This window comes from Rutilus rutilus (assembly GCF_951802725.1).
Source record: "Rutilus rutilus genome assembly, chromosome: 19".
Lineage (NCBI taxonomy): Eukaryota > Metazoa > Chordata > Actinopteri > Cypriniformes > Leuciscidae > Rutilus > Rutilus rutilus.
The window spans coordinates 11,255,804-11,276,406 of NC_140232.1; the positions used below are offsets into that span (position 1 = coordinate 11,255,804).

The 20,603-nt window shown below is 38.0% G+C and overlaps 1 protein-coding gene across 5 annotated transcripts in view; it reads left to right on the forward strand.

The window, feature by feature from the left end:
- The window catches only part of sorbs3 (sorbin and SH3 domain containing 3), a 65,436-nt gene extending 46,514 nt beyond the window's left edge, over positions 1-18,922 (forward strand). For all 5 annotated transcript variants that reach the window (XM_084388446.1, XM_084388445.1, XM_084388443.1 and 2 more), the window contains 11 exons: positions 132-242; positions 2,167-2,222; positions 4,314-4,378; positions 5,028-5,077; positions 5,173-5,219; positions 5,460-5,574; positions 5,972-6,097; positions 7,689-8,201; positions 11,671-11,765; positions 12,053-12,159; positions 17,092-18,922. In XM_084388446.1, the coding sequence (XP_084244572.1) occupies positions 132-242; positions 2,167-2,222; positions 4,314-4,378; positions 5,028-5,077; positions 5,173-5,219; positions 5,460-5,574; positions 5,972-6,097; positions 7,689-8,201; positions 11,671-11,765; positions 12,053-12,159; positions 17,092-17,153 (1,347 nt within the window). In that variant the 3' untranslated portion in view covers positions 17,154-18,922. The remainder of the gene's footprint in view (positions 1-131; positions 243-2,166; positions 2,223-4,313; positions 4,379-5,027; positions 5,078-5,172; positions 5,220-5,459; positions 5,575-5,971; positions 6,098-7,688; positions 8,202-11,670; positions 11,766-12,052; positions 12,160-17,091) is intronic.
- Positions 18,923-20,603: the final 1,681 nt, after the last annotated feature.

The following is a 20,603-nucleotide window of genomic DNA, read 5'->3' on the forward strand; positions in this document are numbered from 1 at the left end:
ATGAAGTCTCAGATTACATTTAGATTTGTGTGTTACACCAATAGTTTTACATAAAATATAAATACCACACCAATAGTTTTACATAAAAATGCATATGCTGTGTGTGAACTGGTTGTCATGCTGTTGTCCAGGCGACACTGGTGTCGGAGCTGAACCGCTTTGAGGCCGAGCTGGACTCAGACATTCGTGGTCTGGAGAGGAAACTGTCACAGAAGCAGCAGCAGCGGCGAGGCAGGGGTGAGGTACTGACTCTCCATTCTACGCATTTATATATATATATATATAATTCAAAAAAGTGCAGCCAAACAATTTTCCTGTCATTCCAATTTAAATTTCAGTTCAACTTCTTGTGGTTTGTGGCCTGTTCATTTCAATACAAAACAAATACTTTCCTCAAAGGTTTAGAGAGTGAGCGTCAAAGAAAAACAGACACTGCTGTTAGATAAGACATGGAGATCATTTGAGAAGTTGTATTTGGCGTGCTGTATCAATCGCTCTAAATGGTTTTTAAATCTTTTGGACTTCTAGTCAGACTTTAGTCATCCATTATGACCTCACCGATTTCTTACAAATTCCTGCACCCTTCAGACAAGGTATTAGTCTTAAGCTCGTACTTGTTGTGCCAAAAAAAAAAAAAAGTCAAAGGCTTTTTCTGTGTTTCTGGCCACTGCTGTTACCTTCCTGCCAGCGTGCTTCAGGTCGCTGGATAGGCCCTACTCTGACAGCTGTGCATGCTGATCCTCTCTATCACTTCCTGTCATGCTGAACAGACAAAGTCTGCAGCCGCCCACCGCTGATCTTGCCTTTGAATCACGCCAGCCTGCACAATGTCTGCTCTTTAAATCCCAGCCGTGTTTATTTGATCCTTTTCTTGCCATGACTCTCTTTCTGTGATTCTTAAAGAGACAGTTCACCCAAAAAGGAAAATTCTGTCATTACTGTCCTTAATTTCTTTCCACACAAAATTAGTGCTGGGCAACGATTAATAGCATCCAAAATAAAAGTTTGTGTTTACATAATATATGTGTGTGTACTGTGTATTACTGTGTACTTGTACACATGCATGTATATATTTAAGAAAAATGTGTTATTTATATATAAAATATTTATATTTATATATAATATACATTATGTATAAATATATACACAGTATATATTTCTTAAATATATACATGCATAATAATTATACACAGTACACACACATATACTATGTAAACACAAACTTTTATTTTGGATGCGATTAATTGTTGCCCAGCACTAATAAAAATACAGAAAAAACAAACAAAAACATATATTAGACAATATTAATAGACATAAGTTCTCTGTATCATACAATAAAAATTAAACAACACTGAATCAGTTACAGCTTCAAAAATAACAAAATATAAATCCATAGATTTTATGTGAAAACAGACTATTCGCTAAAATTTGAACAGTTCCTTTAATCTAAAAGGAGCTTTTGGCTCAACGAATTCTGCACCTTTAATTGTTTAAGGCTTTATGATTCCCCATGTGCTTGTGAATTACAAACTGTGGAAATCTTAGCTGATGACCTCACATCACCAGTTCCATCTGATTCAGATTTACAATAGAGGTCTGCACGGGCTTTAAACTGAAACTCGAATCCGGCCCTTGCCCGAGAGCGTTTATCCCCACCCGACCGGACCGGTACGGTTACATTTTGAGCTTGAACCCGAAGTCCGTTTCTCACTGCAAATAGCTTTTTATAAGATGCTGTATTTTATAAACAAATACAAATACATTTATAAGTAAACAAATACATGTAAACAAACACAGTTTCATCAAGACACAGTGGCCCCCTCAGCAGTCACAAATAAATATATCTATTTATCTATATACACACACACACACACACATATATAAATTGATAGATAGATAGACAGACAGATAGAGTTTTTCTTTAGTCACAAACCCGAACCTGAAACTATTTATGAAATATTAACCCGAACCCAGACCTCTAATTTACAATTGCAACCTAAATATATGGAGTATAGGACCCAGGGGAGCAGTGCAGCTCTCTGTTCAGGAATGGTCACCGCCTCTTGAGATTGCTTTCGAGCTACTCCCAAATACTCCTGTTGAACTGTGTCTTTAGGAGAGTTCATGTGTTTTAGAGGTGAATGAAATAGTGATTTCTATTTTCAGGGAGCTAAAGCCAACACAGCAGCCACAAGGACAGAAGAGAACAGACAAGAAAACAGGTAAGTCTCTGAGTTTACTTAATTATACTTTGGGGAAAATCTGGTCAGAAAAGTCAACAAAATATAACAAAACCTCATAAATAAACTTTTTTTTAAAAATTGTTTTTAATAGAAAATTCACTCTTAGGAGATAGTCTTAATCTATAGTAATAGTATAGTTTTATATATGTTATATAGCCATAAATGGCTTTTAAGTCATGGAAATATAAGTAATGCTTGAAGTCTATAATATAATATAATATAATATAATATAATATAATATAATATAATATAATATAATATAATATAATATAATATAATATAATATAATATAATATAATATAATTATCCTGCATCATAATTTCTCTGTATCTGTCTTATATGTACCATTATATTACAATATTATGTGAACAGGTGGAATGAAGTAGTTTAATCTTTTGACAAGGCCAGAATTAGGCCAGTTTTGTCTTTGGAATGTTTTGTAGAAATAATATTAGATAATGCGTCTGTCTAATTAATTATAATACAGTGTGACAAATGCAGCAGATTTCCCTGTTGTTTTCACTCTCTTATTAAGGTCATATGACATGCCCGGCCTGTCTCCTCGTCTGATTGGTTAATTGTTGACTCTTTGGCCGTCGGCCCACATACCCGACCCCATGCTGAGCTCTTTGTGTGCCTGTTCATGTGTTTGTGTATTTGTGAGAGTGTCTAAGTGTGTGTGGCATTAAAATTGAGGATGTCTCAGTCTTTACTCACATGTTCATCCTGTTAATAAAGTGGTACAGTATTGGTTCTTAAACTGTATTAGACACAGTTTTTCTGCCCTCATCGCTGCTCCACAAGCAGTTATCCCCCTCTTTATGTGCTTTGACACAGCAGAGCTATAAAAGGCAAAGTTAGCTCCCTCCAGGCCTATACTTCAGATGTTCATGCCCATTCTGACACCTTAAGGTTCAGTATTTGCTCGCCAGGGGCCCATATCTCACTGGATCTGACACATTCTTGAGTTCTCCCTCTGTTTTTCTGTGGCATGTTGATGTTTTCTGCCCCCTTCAGCCCCCTGCTGACTACCCCCCCACCCTCAAAATGCCATAAATGCTACAAAAAGGATACAGAGTGAGGACAGTTTTACAGCTTCCCTCTTTCTGGAATGATTATCAACCCTGGGGCTGAAAACCTGTTAACTGGTTGTTGGGTTCAAAAATTTGTTATGCTGCCATTTCATCAACATCATTTTTTTTATATAACACATTATACAGTTCATTGTCAAACATTCATCCCCACATGAGAAAAAAAAAAGGCACATTTACTTGAGGAAAAGTATGATGTTTATGCTTAAAATGAGTAAAACTATTTGGGATACATGGGATAAAAACAACTTAATTCAAGAGATATTTTATATATACAGTGTTATCTTGCACCGTATTATATTTTAAGATGTTTAGAGCTGCAGAAACCTCTACCATTAGTTAAATCTCTCAGGTCTGTCACATATTCATAAATATTCCCATAATTCTGGGTCCTCATAGCTGAGACAGACCATCTGTTGTGTTTTATGGAATTCTTCCTGTCTTCCTCGAGTCTCCTATGTAACTCAGAGGAAGGTTTTTTTACAAAGCTCAGGAGACTGAGATCTGTGTTGTTCATTTGTGTATCAGTGTTGTCTCCATTTATTCATTTAAAATAGGAATAAATATGAAGTTGTTGAATATAGTGCTGTAAAATGAGCGTGAATAGCTTAAATTGTTTGGTCTTGAGAGTTTTGATGACAAATGTTGGAGTTCAAGTTGTTGCATATTTTGAGACATTGTTGACATTTCATCTGAAGTCAGTCCTGAGATTATTGGTTTCTTTCTTTGGGAGAAAAACATGAGGAGACTCTAGAACAGTCTCTAACTGATCTCCGTTTAATCTCTGCTGTCCAGGCAAAACATCTGGGACGTGACATAGATCTTGTTATTTTTCTTACATACTAATAACTAATAATTGTTTTTAAGGAATGATGTCAGTGTATTAGATGTGAACTTTCACCTCACTGTTTTTGACTTCAGTCTTCTTCATTTAAATGGTATAGATGTGTCACATGATAATTTTGTTTTTCTTTTCCAGCTATCCCATAATCCCCTGCTCAGCTGTAAAGCAGGGCACAACAGCAAGCTTCATGCATGCTGATGGTAAGATACAGTCATCTTCCTATCCCCTCCTGTCCTCTATTTCCTATTTCCTTGAACTTCTTGCCAATCTTCTCCTCTCCTCTCATTCCCCAAGGCACAATTTGCACAATTAATACAAAGTAAACACGTTTCTGTGAAATGAGGAAAACAAATGAAGTCAATCACTATTCATCAGGACAGGAAATGTGTAACAAGGAGCAGGATGGAGGTCTTGATTGCAGATTAGATTTTTCCAGTTGTTTTTCCTGGAGATTAATGCAGAAAGAGTCTGCCACTCTAAACACATTAACGTGCGCAGAGCTGGAGGCCCACTGAAATGGTATTGAGCAAAAAAAACCTTAATTTTGATTAAAAATAAGGCCCTGTCCCAAATGGAACCCTAAGCCCTCATGATCTTCCTCTGAGTTCGCACTTTCGTGAATTAATTGCGCTTTGACTGTTAGTTGTAAGTCTGTTGTGGAGCTCAAAAGTGCTCATCCAGGGTGCATATCAGCTGCAAATACTTCACATGATCACTACATTCTTCACCCTGGGATGTAAAAGTGCTTAAAGTTGAAGAAGCATCCAATAATTGCAAACAAACATGGATAATAGACACAATTCTGCTATTATATATGGGCTGATATCTGTTCTTCTCTTCCCTCTACAGGTCGTACATCCTCAGACATGGATTTCCCACCTAAGAAAGAAGAGAGAAAGGTACAGCATTTGAACTTTTTCCTTGAAGTTTGGATGGAAAGTACATTTTTGACACAGACTTTGAGAAAGAATGGCTGTTTTTTTTTTCTACACAGATGAAAGCAGCCCGAGCCAAATTTAGTTTCCAAGCACAGTCACCAAAGTAAGTAGAAACAAAAGACACAACACAGATTTCATTATTCATAATTATTTTCAGAACTGGATACGGTAGAAGGTTGGGGGAAGTCTCATAAAAAAAGAAAGAAAGTTAATAAATAAATTAAATTAAATTAAACAAAGTTCTCTGATTTGTTATTCAGTGTTATTAATTTAATCCACTTTTATAATCACACAGCCTATCTTCCCTAATCCATTATTATTGTCTCTGACCTGTCATCCATAGGGAGCTGACCATACAAAAAGGTGATGTTGTGTACATTCACCGACAGGTGGATGCCAACTGGTATGAAGGAGAGCATCATGGGAGAGTGGGAATCTTTCCCACCAGCTATGTGGAGGTTTGTCAAGTCAAGTCAAGTCACCTTTATTTATATAGTGCTTTATACAGTACAGATTATTTCAAACCAGCTTTACATGGGATAAACAGGAAAATAATGATCGATGTAAAGCAGCTCAAAAAAGACAATAGTGTCATTTTTCAGATGAAGTCAGTTCAGTATTGATTCTTCAGTTCAATAACTGAGTAAACTTCATCACTAATGAAATGAGTTCAATTCAGCTATAAAGCAGCTCTGTAGAAAACAGTGATGTCATCATCCAGCTCGATTCAGTTCAAGTTTACTTCACTTTCGTTAGTGTCAGTGCAGTCAAATCAATGTCCATGAGTATGCAAATGAAACACTGCGTCTCGTCGTCTTTTGTCATTTAACATCCCTTCCTATCTTTTCTTTCCAGATTATTCCTCCAACGGAGAAGCCCACTCCAATAAAGTCTCCTACCATCCAGGTGTTGGAGTATGGAGAGGCTGTTGCCCTGTTCAACTTCAATGCCGACCTGCCTGTGGAACTGTCCTTCAGAAAGGTGCCATACATACATTATCACACACTCTTCCATACACTACAACTAATTTATCATGTACAGTTCATTATCATAAGATATTTTACTACAGACTAATTTTCTCGGTTCTTAAATGAGCCGTGGAAACCTTATTAATACCATTTGCAGCTGGTTTGAAATGTATAAACAGTTTGTGACCTTTCATTGCCTTTAATCATGCTCTTGTGTTCACTTACCTCTTATTTCACAAGTTGTGTTGATCACTCAAGTAATAATAAGTGTGTAGCTACCATTTCAATCATGAACAAATCTGTATTTGAAACAAATGTAATCAACTTGAATCACTGTAATGAATCAAAATCCCCATTGCTAGATGTTAAAGGGATAGTTCGCCCTGCCCGTACAGGTTTGGAGACATGAGGGTGAGTAAATGGTGACAATTTTCATTACAGTGAATATCCCTTTAAGGCAGTGGTTCTTAACCCTCTGGTGCTCTTCACGTGTCAGTCAAAAATGACAGAATCGATAATATTTTGTATTTTAATATTTTGTATTTTTAGGGGATTTTGTGGTACTAAATTATATTTACGCTGTATTTATAATCTATTTATTCACTTTTTGAGCATAGTCCTGAAAATTGTATTTCCAACTTAAACTGTCGTAAATCTTGAACGCTTTAGAGCACAGACTTGAGTTTGATCTCTTTTTAAAGACGACACTTGACAAATTATTGCTGGTGAAAAAAGTTTAATAACTCAAAAAAATTAGCTTTCAGTAAGATTTTGTTGGGCGCAGTACCCAAAGTTTTCACTAGATGAAATTCGTCCCCCATTCTTTTCCAATGTGGGCATTTTTGACTGTAAGGAGTAGGTGTGACTATTTTTTTTTTTCAGGACCATTTAACCTTTTTGAATCATGTCCGTGATTTTTTTTGTGTGTTCACATAGCAAATGCCAAAACCTATACAAACAATTTGGTCAAAAATGACCGAAAAGCACCAGAGGGTCAAACAGTGGTCCAGGGCCCACTAGGGGTCTCAGCAACATTCGAAGGTGACCTCAAGATGACAAAATGAACATTAAAAATATAACATTTTTTTCTTTAATTAACACCATCAACCAGTGTTTTTTCTTTGAAGAACCAGGATTCCCTCTGTCTTGAAAAACTGAATATATGAAATAGCCTGATTATTAGCCTAATACATATAAAACATCAATCAAATTTAAATATTAAAATCCCTTTCCAGTAAATCATGAACAGCTTGGGGAGCCTTGGAGTCAAGAAGGCTGAGAACCACTGCTTTAAGGCTTAAGTTTGGTAACTGGGTAATGAATCTTAATCATGTCATGTTCAGACATGTAAATCAAGTCTTTGTGATCGACTTCCAGCCGTAACTAGCACAGCTATGTAGAGAAAATGGTTGCTTGGAACAATTATAGTCAATCATAGTAAATTATACAGTTTCACCATTATACACAAATATCCAACCACAGAACCCTGCAAATGACCAATCAGAGTCAAGAATTCCAAAGAACCGTGTAATAAGCGATGATTTTTCACATCCAAACAGCTTCAACAGCTTTCTTCTCTCTTCTGTTCGGTGTCTCTGTCTCAGGGCGAGATTATCTCAATCGTCAGGCGTGTTGATGATCACTGGCTGGAGGGTCGTATCGCTGGAACCACCCGAAGTGGAATCTTCCCCATCAGCTACGTCCAGGTCAACAAAATGCCCCGCACTAAAAGCAGTGATGACTTTCCATCTTCTCCCACTCCTACCCCAGAGCCCCTCAGTCCCGGCCGGCCACAGCACTCCCCCCTGTCTCCCCTGTCACGCTCCCCCGAACCCCAGCTTTCACCTCACAAACACTCCAGCCAATCACGCTCCCCTCTGTCACATGCACAGCCCATCTCTCCAAAACCATCAAACCACTTTTTGTTCTCGCCTGGCCCCACTTCATCCACCCCACCCAGCAACAACTGGACGGGATTGCTGCACCCTCACAACCCTCTGGAAAAGGACACCAGATCACCTGTGTCACCCTCCAATCATGTGCTGACATCTCCGCAGGGCCCGGGACTGCCAGCGAACACCGGCGCAATGCCAGCGCACCCTTCGTACATCACACAGGTTTGTGCAGAGTAACAATACTGTACAGTATATTTACATGTATGAACTTCTGTATCAGCTATTAAGCAGATGTTTTGGTAACACTTTACAATAAGTTTCATTAGTTAACAGATAACTACCTTAGTTAAACATGAACTAAGAATGAACATTACTTCTACAGCATTTATTAATCTAAGTTAATATTAATTTCATCATTTACTATTACATTATTACAATCAAAGGTTGTATTTGAAGAGTTCAGATGCAAAAGCCTCTAAGTGCCATCTGAAATTTTCTTCTAGAATGGTCATTTTTATCAAGCTTGTATATTTAAGTTCAGTAATTTCACTTAAATGACAATTAATAGGTAATTTTCATTGCCATTTAAGTGAAATTACTGAACTTAAGTATACAAGCTTGATAAAAATGACCATTCTAGAAGAAAATTTCAGATGGCACTTAGAGGCTTTTGCATCTGAACTCTTCATTTGTTAACATTAGTTAATGCACTTACTGTGAACTAACATGAACAAACAATGCTGTATTTTTATTAACTAAGAAGATTAACTAATACAGTAACAAATGTATTGCTCATTGTTAGTTCATGTTAGTGAATACATAATGTTAACTAATTAACCTTATTGTGAAGTGTTACTGATGTTTTTTTAGTAAATACTTTGTATTGTGGTAAATAATGTGGCCAATATACAATACATTGGTACACAACCGTTCAAAGGTTTGGGGTCAGTACGATTTTTTAAGAAATTAATATTTTATTCAGCAAGTATGCATGAAATTGATCAAAAGTGTCAGTAAAGACACTTATGTTACATCAAAAAATCCAAAAAAAAAGAGTTATTAATCCAATAAAAAATATTAAAGGTGCAGTAAGCGTTTTCTGAGAAACACTGTTGATATATGAAATTGACACCCAAACAAACCCCTCCCTTCATTTCTCCGCGCCCAAAATAACAAACACACCATGCAACACCAGCAACGACTAACATCAGACATCTCATGCAAATATTCAACAACAACAAAAGCATAACTTGGTTCTGTGACACAGCAAAATAACCAATAGCTGTTTCTCAATTCCAAGAAAGCAAAGAACGGACTTGCGTTCTCCTGGATACTGGTCTTAGGCAACCTTGAAAAAACAAACTCGGGAGGACGCGAGGACACAGAACGCATCTTTGTGAGAATTGAGATGTTGCGATCTTGCTGCTCAACTGACCGTCCCAGCTAATGCACAATAAATACAACATAACATCACAAACAAGTGTCATCATAACCTAATAAAACATTTCATATTACTATAGACACTGTTTGCATAGAATTTTATATCTTTTTTTATTTTACCACGTGTATTTATGAAAATAAGTAGTCTGTGTGTAACCTATGCATCGTCAGATTCTTTTTTATTATGCCAATAAAAATACTGCAGGCTTTCTTCAGGTTATCACTTTATTCAAATTAAGCGAAACAAACAGACAAATTTACTTTCACGAGCCGTCACGTATTTGCGAGCTTGCAACGGGAATCTCTTAAATGAGAACTAGAAGTTTAAAGCTTACAGGTACGTCGACCGCCCGCAGCGTCTTCTAGGATTTCTAATGGTTCGATTCTCTCAAGTCTGTCTTCGATGCATCCTTGATATTAAGAACACATCCGAGCACTTTCATGCGTCCTCTGTACTTGCGTTCTTGAGAATTGGAATTGAACTTCGATGGTTGATGATGACATAGTATGAGAACACATAATTAGAAACAGCCAATGTTACTCTAGTATCGAGCAAAAACAAGCAACCTTTCTGCTCTCTAATGTCGCTCCAGCGCTGGAAAGCTTTTCCAATATCGTAACCCTTCCTTTCCCAATTATATTCCTCTGACATTGTCTTCTTTGGTAATATCTCAGCCATCTCTCTTTCCACAAATATCCCGCTCTCTCACTTTCTCTCCATCATGAGCAGATATGCCCCTTATTTTTCAGCACGCACAGAACAGACATCTAGCAAATAGTCACAAAATGGTTTGTTTGGTTGTTGATTTACAGTGTTTCTCAGCAATCACTCACTGCTTTGCTCTAGAATGTCACACTTTCTTGCAAAATATGATGTGCATTTCATAGCATTTTTGCTGTCGTCAACAATTTGTAAGGTGGAGGACTCTTGTATTATCCCTTAATTACAAAAACATGATTCCTGTCTTCCACTGAGACAGGTCACATCTGTTTGTTCAATTCTCAGCCGATTTTCACATGTAGGCTATGACATTATTTTATGCCAAATCCTGATCTCAAGGTTTAGAATTATGGCCAGTGACAGAATAAAACGCAATCATGTCCCAGAAATGTTCTGCTACATCTCTGGGTGTTTTACTACATCCAAACAGTGACAGGAAATTATAGATTTTGTGAGAATTTATAAACTTGTGTTTATGTAAAGTTCTTTGACATTAAATGGGTATTTGAGCTTATTTTTCCATTGCAGATTGTAAGATTGCAAGTCCCCCTGTAGTCAATAATTGTACCTCTTAAACCTTAAAACCTCTTAAAACTCATCTTTGATCACCCAAATGACACATTTAAAGTTTTTTTCCTTGAAAAAAATTTCTTCATGCCTTAAAATAGCTTAAATGTAACTCTACACCCTTGCCTCATTATATGCAAATTAGCCCCGTCTCCACTCACTCACGCCAGCTCAGAGATCCACTCATTGACGATCACACGTTGACCTGATTGGTTACAATGTAGTTTGTGACGTCAGAAACACCAGCGATTTCAAACCGCGTTTTGAGACTGTCTTTAGTTCACTGCAGTTTTAAAGAGAAAATACTCAGCAATGGAGTTGACTTATGAATTTGCACATGGTTTGTCTTAAAGCATATTAAAAATACAACATAGACATATAAACAACATTAAAAGCTTGATTTTCACCACAGCGGGACTTTAAAAGATTTTGGATAGCCTACTTCTTTTTGTCATTAAACGTTTTAAACTTTGTCACGGTTTGGATTTTTTTATTCTGGTTTTAGTTTCTGTTTCTCTGCTCCATTCAGTTTATTGATTATCTCCTCGTTTGTTTCTATGATTACATATAGTTATTACCTGTCAGGTATTGTTCGTCTTGTATGTAAGCCGCCTGTTTTGTTCAGTCCCTTCTCGGTTCTCGTTTCAGTTTATGTGGTTTGTGTTTTTGCCTGTGTTTCCCTGGATATCTCCTGCGTATTTATTACTTGGAATAAAGACTTTGTTTGTTAACTCTGCGTTATCGCTGTGCGTGCTGCATAACATTATCAATTACAGGCTGTATAATAAGAAGAAATGTTTCTTAAGCACCAAATCAGCATATTAGAAGGAAGGATCATGTGACACTGAAGAGCTGAAAATTCAGCTTTTCTATCACAGGAATCAATATGTTTTTAGAATATATTAAAATAGAAAACAGATATTTTATAGTAAAACAAAACTAAATTTTAACAATCATTTTTAGGATGGGACCAGAACACAGTCTCCACAGCCCAACGCACAGGTTAAGATTCTCTCCTCATCACGGTCTCCTGTGAACAAGGGTCATTCACAACAACTGTGAGTACATTATTCACTACTTCGGACCTAATTCAAGCAGACATACAGTAGATATATGATTTACATTTATTCATTTTATGATTGATTAAAGGGAGAATTAAGTCAATTTCCTTGTTATTTACTCACCAACGTTGGGAAAGAAAGTCATAGTTTGCTGAGTAAAAAATGACAGGATGTTAATTTCTGGGCGAACTGTTCTTTCAAATTTGTGCAAAAAACTGTACACAAATCCAGCTATATTGTACTGATATCATTCTTTTTCATTCACTCTTTCTCTTTGCATTCAGGTATAAAGCGGTTTACAACTATAACCCCCAGAATAAAGACGAGCTGGAGTTGAGAGAAGGAGACCTGGTTCAGGTCATAGAGAAGTGTGATGACGGCTGGTTTGTAGGTAATCGTCCTTTAAGAAAACTCGACTTACACTATTAGCATAAAGTCTGCTCCACTTGACAGCTTATTCAGGCCACTGTTTTACAGGTAAAGAGACTAATCATAGTTTCTAGGGATGCATGATACATTTGTATCATATCAACTATCACTTGTATTATAGATCAATTATATTTGATAGTTATATATTGATTATAATTTTGCAGTGCAATGCCTAAATTGAGTTCTAGCATTTCTATTGCATTTTCTAATGCATTTCTAGCATTTCAATATCAACTATTGATATTATTTTTGTGTAGTAGAAGAGAATTGTAGGTGCTTTTTAATCTGAAATTGGCAATAATAGAATATTATACAGTATTATAGAATTTTATTATGAAGAATATAAATATAGCCTAAATATGTGTCAGAATTTACAGTCCAGAATTATTACAAACACTACCGTTCAAAAGTTTGGGGTCAGTAAGATTTTGTAATGTTTTCGCTGACTCTCTTATGCTCACTAAAGCAGCTTTTATTTGATTAAAAGTCACATGATCTTCTGAAATCATTCTAATATGCTGATTTGGTGCATTTCTTATAATTATCAATGCTGAGCAGTTGTGCTGCTTAATATGCTCATGGAACCGTGATACAATTTTTCAGGATTCTTTGATGAATAGAAAGTTCAAAAGAACAGCATGTATTTTAAATATATATTTTTTGTAACATTATGGGCCCTATCACACACCTGGCGCAATGCAGCGTCAAGCGCGACGCAAGTGTTTTTTGCTAGTTTCAGCCCGACGTAGTTATCATTTTCACGTCCTGCGTCACGTTGTTTAAATAGCAAATGCATTTGTGCCCATTTGTGCTCCCATGGGCGTGCTGGTCTGAAAACGAGGTGTGTTCAGGCGCATTGTTGGCGCATTGCTATTTTGAGGCAACTGAAATAGACTGCGCCACTGACCAACACAGACCTGGTCTAAAGTCAATGGTGCAATCTTTTTTTTATTTAAAGAGCGCGTTAGTAATATGCGCCTACAGTATACAACGTGCGTACACTCTTGTCGTAGATTTTTCCCTAAACCTAACTAAGTCCTATCTCATCTGACCTAAGTCTACCTGGACCTATAATATTTATACTCTAGCGCGTCTACACATGGACGTCGGCTGAGTACAACCCTATACCCTAGCGTGTCTACACATCGACGTCGGCTGGGTGCTGCTAATCCTATACTCTAGCACGTCTACACATCGACGTCGGCTGAGTACAACCCTATACCCTAGCGCGTCTACACATTGATGTCGGCTGAGTCTAATCCTATACCCTAGCGCGTCTACACATTGACGTCGGCTGAGTCTAATCCTATACTCTAGCGCGTCTACACATCGACGTCGGCTGAGTCTAATCCTATACCCTAGCGCGTCTACACATTGACGTCGGCTGAGTCTAATCCTATACTCTAGCGCGTCTACACATCGACGTCGGCTGAGTACAACCCTATACCCTAGCGCGTCTACACATTGACGTCGGCTGAGTCTAATCCTATACTCTAGCGCGTCTACACATCGATGGCGGCTGAGTCTAATCCTATACCCTAGCGAGTCTACACATTGACGTCGGCTGAGTCTAATCCTATACTCTAGTGCGTCTACACATCGACGTCGGCTGAGTCTAATCCTATACTCTAGCGCGTCTACACATCGATGGCGGCTGAGTCTAATCCTATACCCTAGCGAGTCTACACATTGACGTCGGCTGAGTCTAATCCTATACTCTAGTGCGTCTACACATCGACGTCGGCTGAGTCTAATCCTATACTCTAGTGCGTCTACACATCGACGTCGGCTGAGTCTAATCCTATACTCTAGTGCGTCTACACATCGACGTCGGCTGAGTCTAATCCTATACTCTAGCGCGTCTACACATCGATGGCGGCTGAGTCTAATCCTATACTCTAGCGCGTCTACACATTGACGTCGGCTGAGTCTAATCCTATACTCTAGCGCGTCTACACATCGACGTCGGCTGAGTCTAATCCTATACTCTAGCGCGTCTACACATCGACGTCGGCTGAGTCTAATCCTATACTCTAGCGCGTCTACACATCGACGTCGGCTGAGTCTAATCCTATGCTCTAGCGCGTCTACACATTGACGTCGGCTGAGTCTAATCCTATACCCTAGCGTGTCTACACATCGACGTCGGCTGAGTCTAATCCTATACCCTAGCGCGTCTACACATTGACGTCGGCTGAGTACAACCCTATACCCTAGCGCGTCTACACATTGACGTCGGCTGAGTCTAATCCTATACTCTAGCGCGTCTACACATCGATGGCGGCTGAGTCTAATCCTATACCCTAGCGAGTCTACACATTGACGTCGGCTGAGTCTAATCCTATGCTCTAGCGCGTCTACACATCGACGTCGGCTGAGTCTAATCCTATACTCTAGCGCGTCTACACATCGACGTCGGCTGAGTCTAATCCTATGCTCTAGCGCGTCTACACATCGACGTCGGCTGAGTCTAATCCTATGCTCTAGCGCGTCTACACATCGACGTCGGCTGAGTCTAATCGGCTGAGTCTAATCCTATACTCTAGCGCGTCTACACATCGACGTCGGCTGAGTCTAATCCTATACTCTAGCGCGTCTACACATCGACGTCGGCTGAGTCTAATCCTATACCCTAGCGTGTCTACACATCGACGTCGGCTGAGTCTAATCCTATACTCTAGCGCGTCTACACATCGACGTCGGCTGGGTGCTAATCCTATACTCTAGCGCGTCTACACATCGACGTCGGCTGAGTCTAATCCTATACTCTAGCGCGTCTACACATCGACGTCGGCTGAGTCTAATCCTATACTCTAGCGCGTCTACACATCGACGTCGGCTGAGTCTAATCCTATACTCTAGCGCGTCTACACATCGACGGCGGCTGAGTCTAATCCTATACTCTAGCGCGTCTACACATCGACGTCGGCTGAGTCTAATCCTATACTCTAGCGCGTCTACACATCGACGGCGGCTGAGTCTAATCCTATACTCTAGCGCGTCTACACATCGACGTCGGCTGAGTCTAATCCTATACTCTAGCGCGTCTACACATTGACGGCGGCTGAGTCTAATCCTATACTCTAGCGCGTCTACACATCGACGGCGGCTGAGTCTAATCCTATACTCTAGCGCGTCTACACATTGACGTCGGCTGAGTCTAATCCTATACTCTAGTGCGTCTACACATCGACGGCGGCTGAGTCTAATCCTATACTCTAGCGCGTCTACACATCGACGTCGGCTGAGTCTAATCCTATACTCTAGCGCGTCTACACATTGACGGCGGCTGAGTCTAATCCTATACTCTAGCGCGTCTACACATCGACGGCGGCTGAGTCTAATCCTATACTCTAGCGCGTCTACACATCGACGTCGGCTGAGTCTAATCCTATACTCTAGCGCGTCTACACATTGACGTCGGCTGAGTCTAATCCTATACTCTAGCGCGTCTACACATCGACGGCGGCTGAGTCTAATCCTATACTCTAGCGCGTCTACACATCGACGTCGGCTGGGTGCTAATACCTGTTCCCATAACTAGCTTACTTCCTGCGCAGGAATAATCGACAAACAGACAAAAGCAAATGTCCTTTAAATGCTTTAATCACGGCCGGAGGATCTCTCGAGCAGTTCTCAGAGAATCTCCCCCAAGAAGAAGTAAGGCCGGAGGATCTCTGACAAATTCCATTGAGAATTCCACCAGTTAACTCGAATACAACAGTTTTTATAGAATATGAATTTGATTGGTTCTTCACATGCAAACCCTTGTTACTAGGTAAAGCAAACTTTGTTTTAATGATTACTTCATTGTTAATGGGAATGTTCAAATTTAGTCATCTGTCTAGTTTCAATTCCCAAATGTGTTATTTATACACTCACACAACCAAAGTAAAAGGGGTATGGCAACACAACATACAGCATTCAAAAACACAGGACAGAACGTTTTAGTACATTGTGTTTCAAAGTGTTATCATGTTAGGCCTGAAAAAGGAAGTAAGGTTAGATGTTAGAGACATGGTTAGTTTGATATACAGTTTACTATTTTATCACTCTGCTTATTACACACACAGTGTCACGCAGCAGCACACAAACTAGCAAAATATAAAAAATAAAAGGAATACAATGTAAAAGATTATTATTGTGTACATAAAGATATGGTGGAATCCGGCTTGTCCCGTAGATGGTCTGCTTGCGCTTTAACCTCGCGCACGAGCAGATCCGTTTGCGCTCTGGAGAAGCGTTTGGTCTTTCCACTGCAAATTCCGCCATGTAAATAGCGAATCCGCAACTGGCATTTAAAGGGAATGGGAGATGAGACTCTGATTGGTTTATTGCACGTAAAGCCCAAAACACACCCATTACTCATTAAGAGAATAGGGACAACCCTCTTAGATCATGCGCCGGGCGTGCCGACCATTTTCCCCGTCGTTAAACTAGCAAAAGTGGATTCAGACACGCCCTAAGTGAACTTGTACCGTACGCTTTAGACAATGCGCTTAGATAATTAAAATAGGGCCCTATAAATGTCTTTACTGTCACTTTTGTTTAATTTACCGCTTCCTTGATAAATAAAAGTTTTAATTTCTTTCAGCAACAAAAAATCTGAACCCAAACATTTGAATTGTAGTGTATATAAATTGTTGCAGATAATAACACAGCGTAATATACAGTTCTACTCATAAACAGCATGTAACAAAACTGAAATATGTATCTTTTAAAGACTTTCCCTGTACTGCCCTCTATTGGCCGATTGTGATGTTACAGTAACTTCCACCATCGGTGCATCTCATAATCAATAGAATTTTTTTTTTTTTTATGCATTAGCAGAGCGGTAGTTATTTGTGCCATCTGTTTTCTTGCTTAAATTACATTTATTTTATTTTCCTGTCAGGTACGTCTGGAAGGACCAAAGCTTTTGGAACATTCCCTGGCAACTATGTGGCACCAGTTTAAGAGCTTCCACCAATTCTTCCTGGCAGATTCTATTTCACTGACACTACAGGCTCAACCACTAATCAATGCAATATACATTCTGTCTGTACTGTCACTGTACACTATTTACAAAACTACTGCCCCTCTTCACACTCAAATATATACTTACAAATTCTTCCTTCACATCATCCACCAAGCATGTGCACTCCTCACCTTATTACTATGGTGCCCATGTTTCCCATAGTAACTACTCTTACAGATGTTGGACACAGATGGGTTTGTCACAGTATGATCACTCACATGTGTGTATTTGTGATGAATCCACCAACACTATTGACGTTATCTTAGATTACTTACCCAATGTCTTTGTAAAGTTTACCTCCATTTTGGTTTCAGATTTGCTATGAACACTACATATCCTGAGGATCTGGATCTAAGACATGGTTAAAAAAACATCAATGGTTTTTTTTTTTTTACGATCATCACAGTTGTCATTTACCTGCTGGCTTAGCTGACCACCACATCATATTATAAACACCGCCGCAGCCTTTGCAATCATTATCAAGTGTATGTAAACGCTTAATGCAGTTGCCTCCATATGTTTAAACTGGTTCACATTTATTGTGTAACAAACCCAGCATGCAACATTATCTTAAGCTTTAGGACAGGGTTGAAAGTGTTGAGGCAGTGCTATGTCAAACTCTTTTGTATGGATAAGTCTCCTGCTCAATGAAAAATCAGTGGTGGGTTCCATCCAAACTAGATTAAGCATGGTTTCTGACTATATAAACTATTTTAATCCATAGGCCTATCTAAAACCATATTCAATTGAACATACATTAATGCAATTGAGGGCAATTCACACCAATGACGATAACTATAAAGGCCTGTTCACACCAAGGATGAAAACTATAAAGATAACGATAAAGATAGTTCTGTCACTTTAAATGCTCGAGCTTGTTACAGCAGGATGGATTCTGATTGGCTGTCAGTGTTTTTATCGTTTATCAGCAGGATAAAATCGTTCTGAAAGTGATTCCAACCGTTTCTCTGCTGTTATCATTAGCAGCTATAGCTTTGGTGTGAACCCTGCAATTCTTTAATACTGAGAACGATTTTTAGAACTATATGGTCATCTTTATAGTTATCGTCCTTGGTTAATAGGCCTTAACGATGATACAGTTAGTTTAAAAAATATATATAAATATAAAAGAATAGCAGAGTCCACATCACAAAAACAACTGTAACAGCACAGTGAAACGATATTGTTGGGATCACTTTTTGAAAAAAAATTTCAGCTGATGAACGATAAAAACATTGACATCCAATCAGAATCCATCCGGCTTTAAAGAGCTCGAGCATTTAAAGTGACAGACGACAGAACTGCAGCGCGCGCACAGAATAAACAGACCGCTATCGTTTGCTGGTGTGGACGCTAATAAAGTTATCATTGTCGTTATCTTTATAGTTATCGTTCTTAGTGTGAACGGACTTTAAGTCTTGATCAAACGAACATCATGATTTGCAGTTAGTCATTCACAGTGCAAAAAAAAAAAAAAAAGCCAGTGTTCATTCTGTTCATTTGAATTCTCATTAACTCCTTTTGTCTTCTGTTTTAATTTGTCTGGGAACTGAAGTAAGTTAGCTGATTGCGTTGTGTTGTACAGATTGTTGAATCGTTATCGCACAGTTATCGAATAATGGGAAAAAAAGATAATATATTTTTATTGACACACAATGTATTGTAGTATGTAAGGTACTCACAGATTTTGATAATGATCAAATAAATAATGGAAAAAAAAACAAAAAAAACATTGGTTGCTTGTTACTTTCATTAAGAGCCTAATTCGAATCATTGCAATTATTTACACAGTCCAATCTGAATACCTTTCAGTGCCTGGTCTACAGTAAATGGTTCTGTTATTCATAAGCTGTCTTTCATTAGTCAACACACCTACGGAACAAATGAAATAATTAGCCTTGAGAACATGATGACAGACGTCTATCTTTCAGCGAAAGGCAATTCTCATTTTCCAAAACACATACGTAGATGAACAAGTGTGTTTTGAGATTGTACTGATTGATTTAGACTGATTTTATGAACTCTGTAATGCCGAACGACACATAAAGCCTGTTAATGTTACAAAACAGACAAATAATAATAGATCTTTTAAAAACTTGGTAGATTTGTGACGCTGCACTGATAAAAGCTTTATACTCAGCCCTTTTTATGATGCCATAACCAACTAATTCTAGACTTGTGAAAAAAATTGTATAAATGTATATGAAACATAGGTTTTAGTACCTTAGATTTTTATAAATATCAAATTTTTGCAATTAAATTAAATTACTAACATATAGTATATATTATATATCATCAATACTGCATTTATTTGATTAAAAATCCAGAAAAAAATTAATAATAATTAATTGATTAATGATACTATCTATCTATCTATCTATCTATCTATCTATCTATCTATCTATCTATCTATCTATCTATCTATCTATCTATCTATCTATCTGTCTATCTGTCTATCTGTCTGTCTGTCTGTCTGTCTGTCTGTCTGTCTATCTCTATCTCTATCTGTATGTCTGTCTAATCTGTCTATCTATCAATCTATCTATCAAACTTTAAGCTTTAAACTACTTTATCTATATTATTTCTGTGATGCATAGCAGAATTTTATGCATCCTTACTCCAGTCTTCAGTGTCACATGATCCTTCAGAAATCATTCTAATATTATGATTTGATAGTTATTATCAATGTTGGAAACATTTGTGCTGCTTAAAATTTGTATTATTTTTTGTAACCTGTGATACTTTTTTCAGGATTTATATATACAGTGGGGAGAACAAGTATTTGATACACTGCCGATTTTGCAGGTTTTCCCAGTTATAAAGCATGTAGAGGTCTGTAATTTTTATCATAGGTACTCTTCAAAAATCCAGAAAATCACATTGTATGATTTTTAAATAATTAATTAGCATTTTATTGCATGACATAAGTATTTGATCACCTACCAACCAGTAAGAATTCCGGCTCTCACAGACCTGTTAGTTTTCTTTAAGAAGCCCTCCTGTTCTCCACTCATTACCTGTATTACAGTTTTTCTCAGTCGCTTTGGTGCATTTCTCACATCACTATTTACATTTGCACAACAGTTAGTTCAACCTCCACAACATTTAGTCATTTGTGCACATCATAGTAGCAGTTTCTCATTCCTTCCAACAAACTGCAAATGCTTTTGGACATGCATCAATTGCTTTCATACAACTCTCTGCTGTTTTATAACATTATCATTTGCTTATGTCATGTCAGTCAAAATTAACTATACTTGTGAATGCTGAATAGTCATTTCATATAAAACTAATAGTCCTCATTTCATTGCTTGAGTCGTTACATACAAAAATGTTGAACTAGTTGTCAAAATCTGTCAAGCAAATTTTACACATTTTTTAAAATCTTT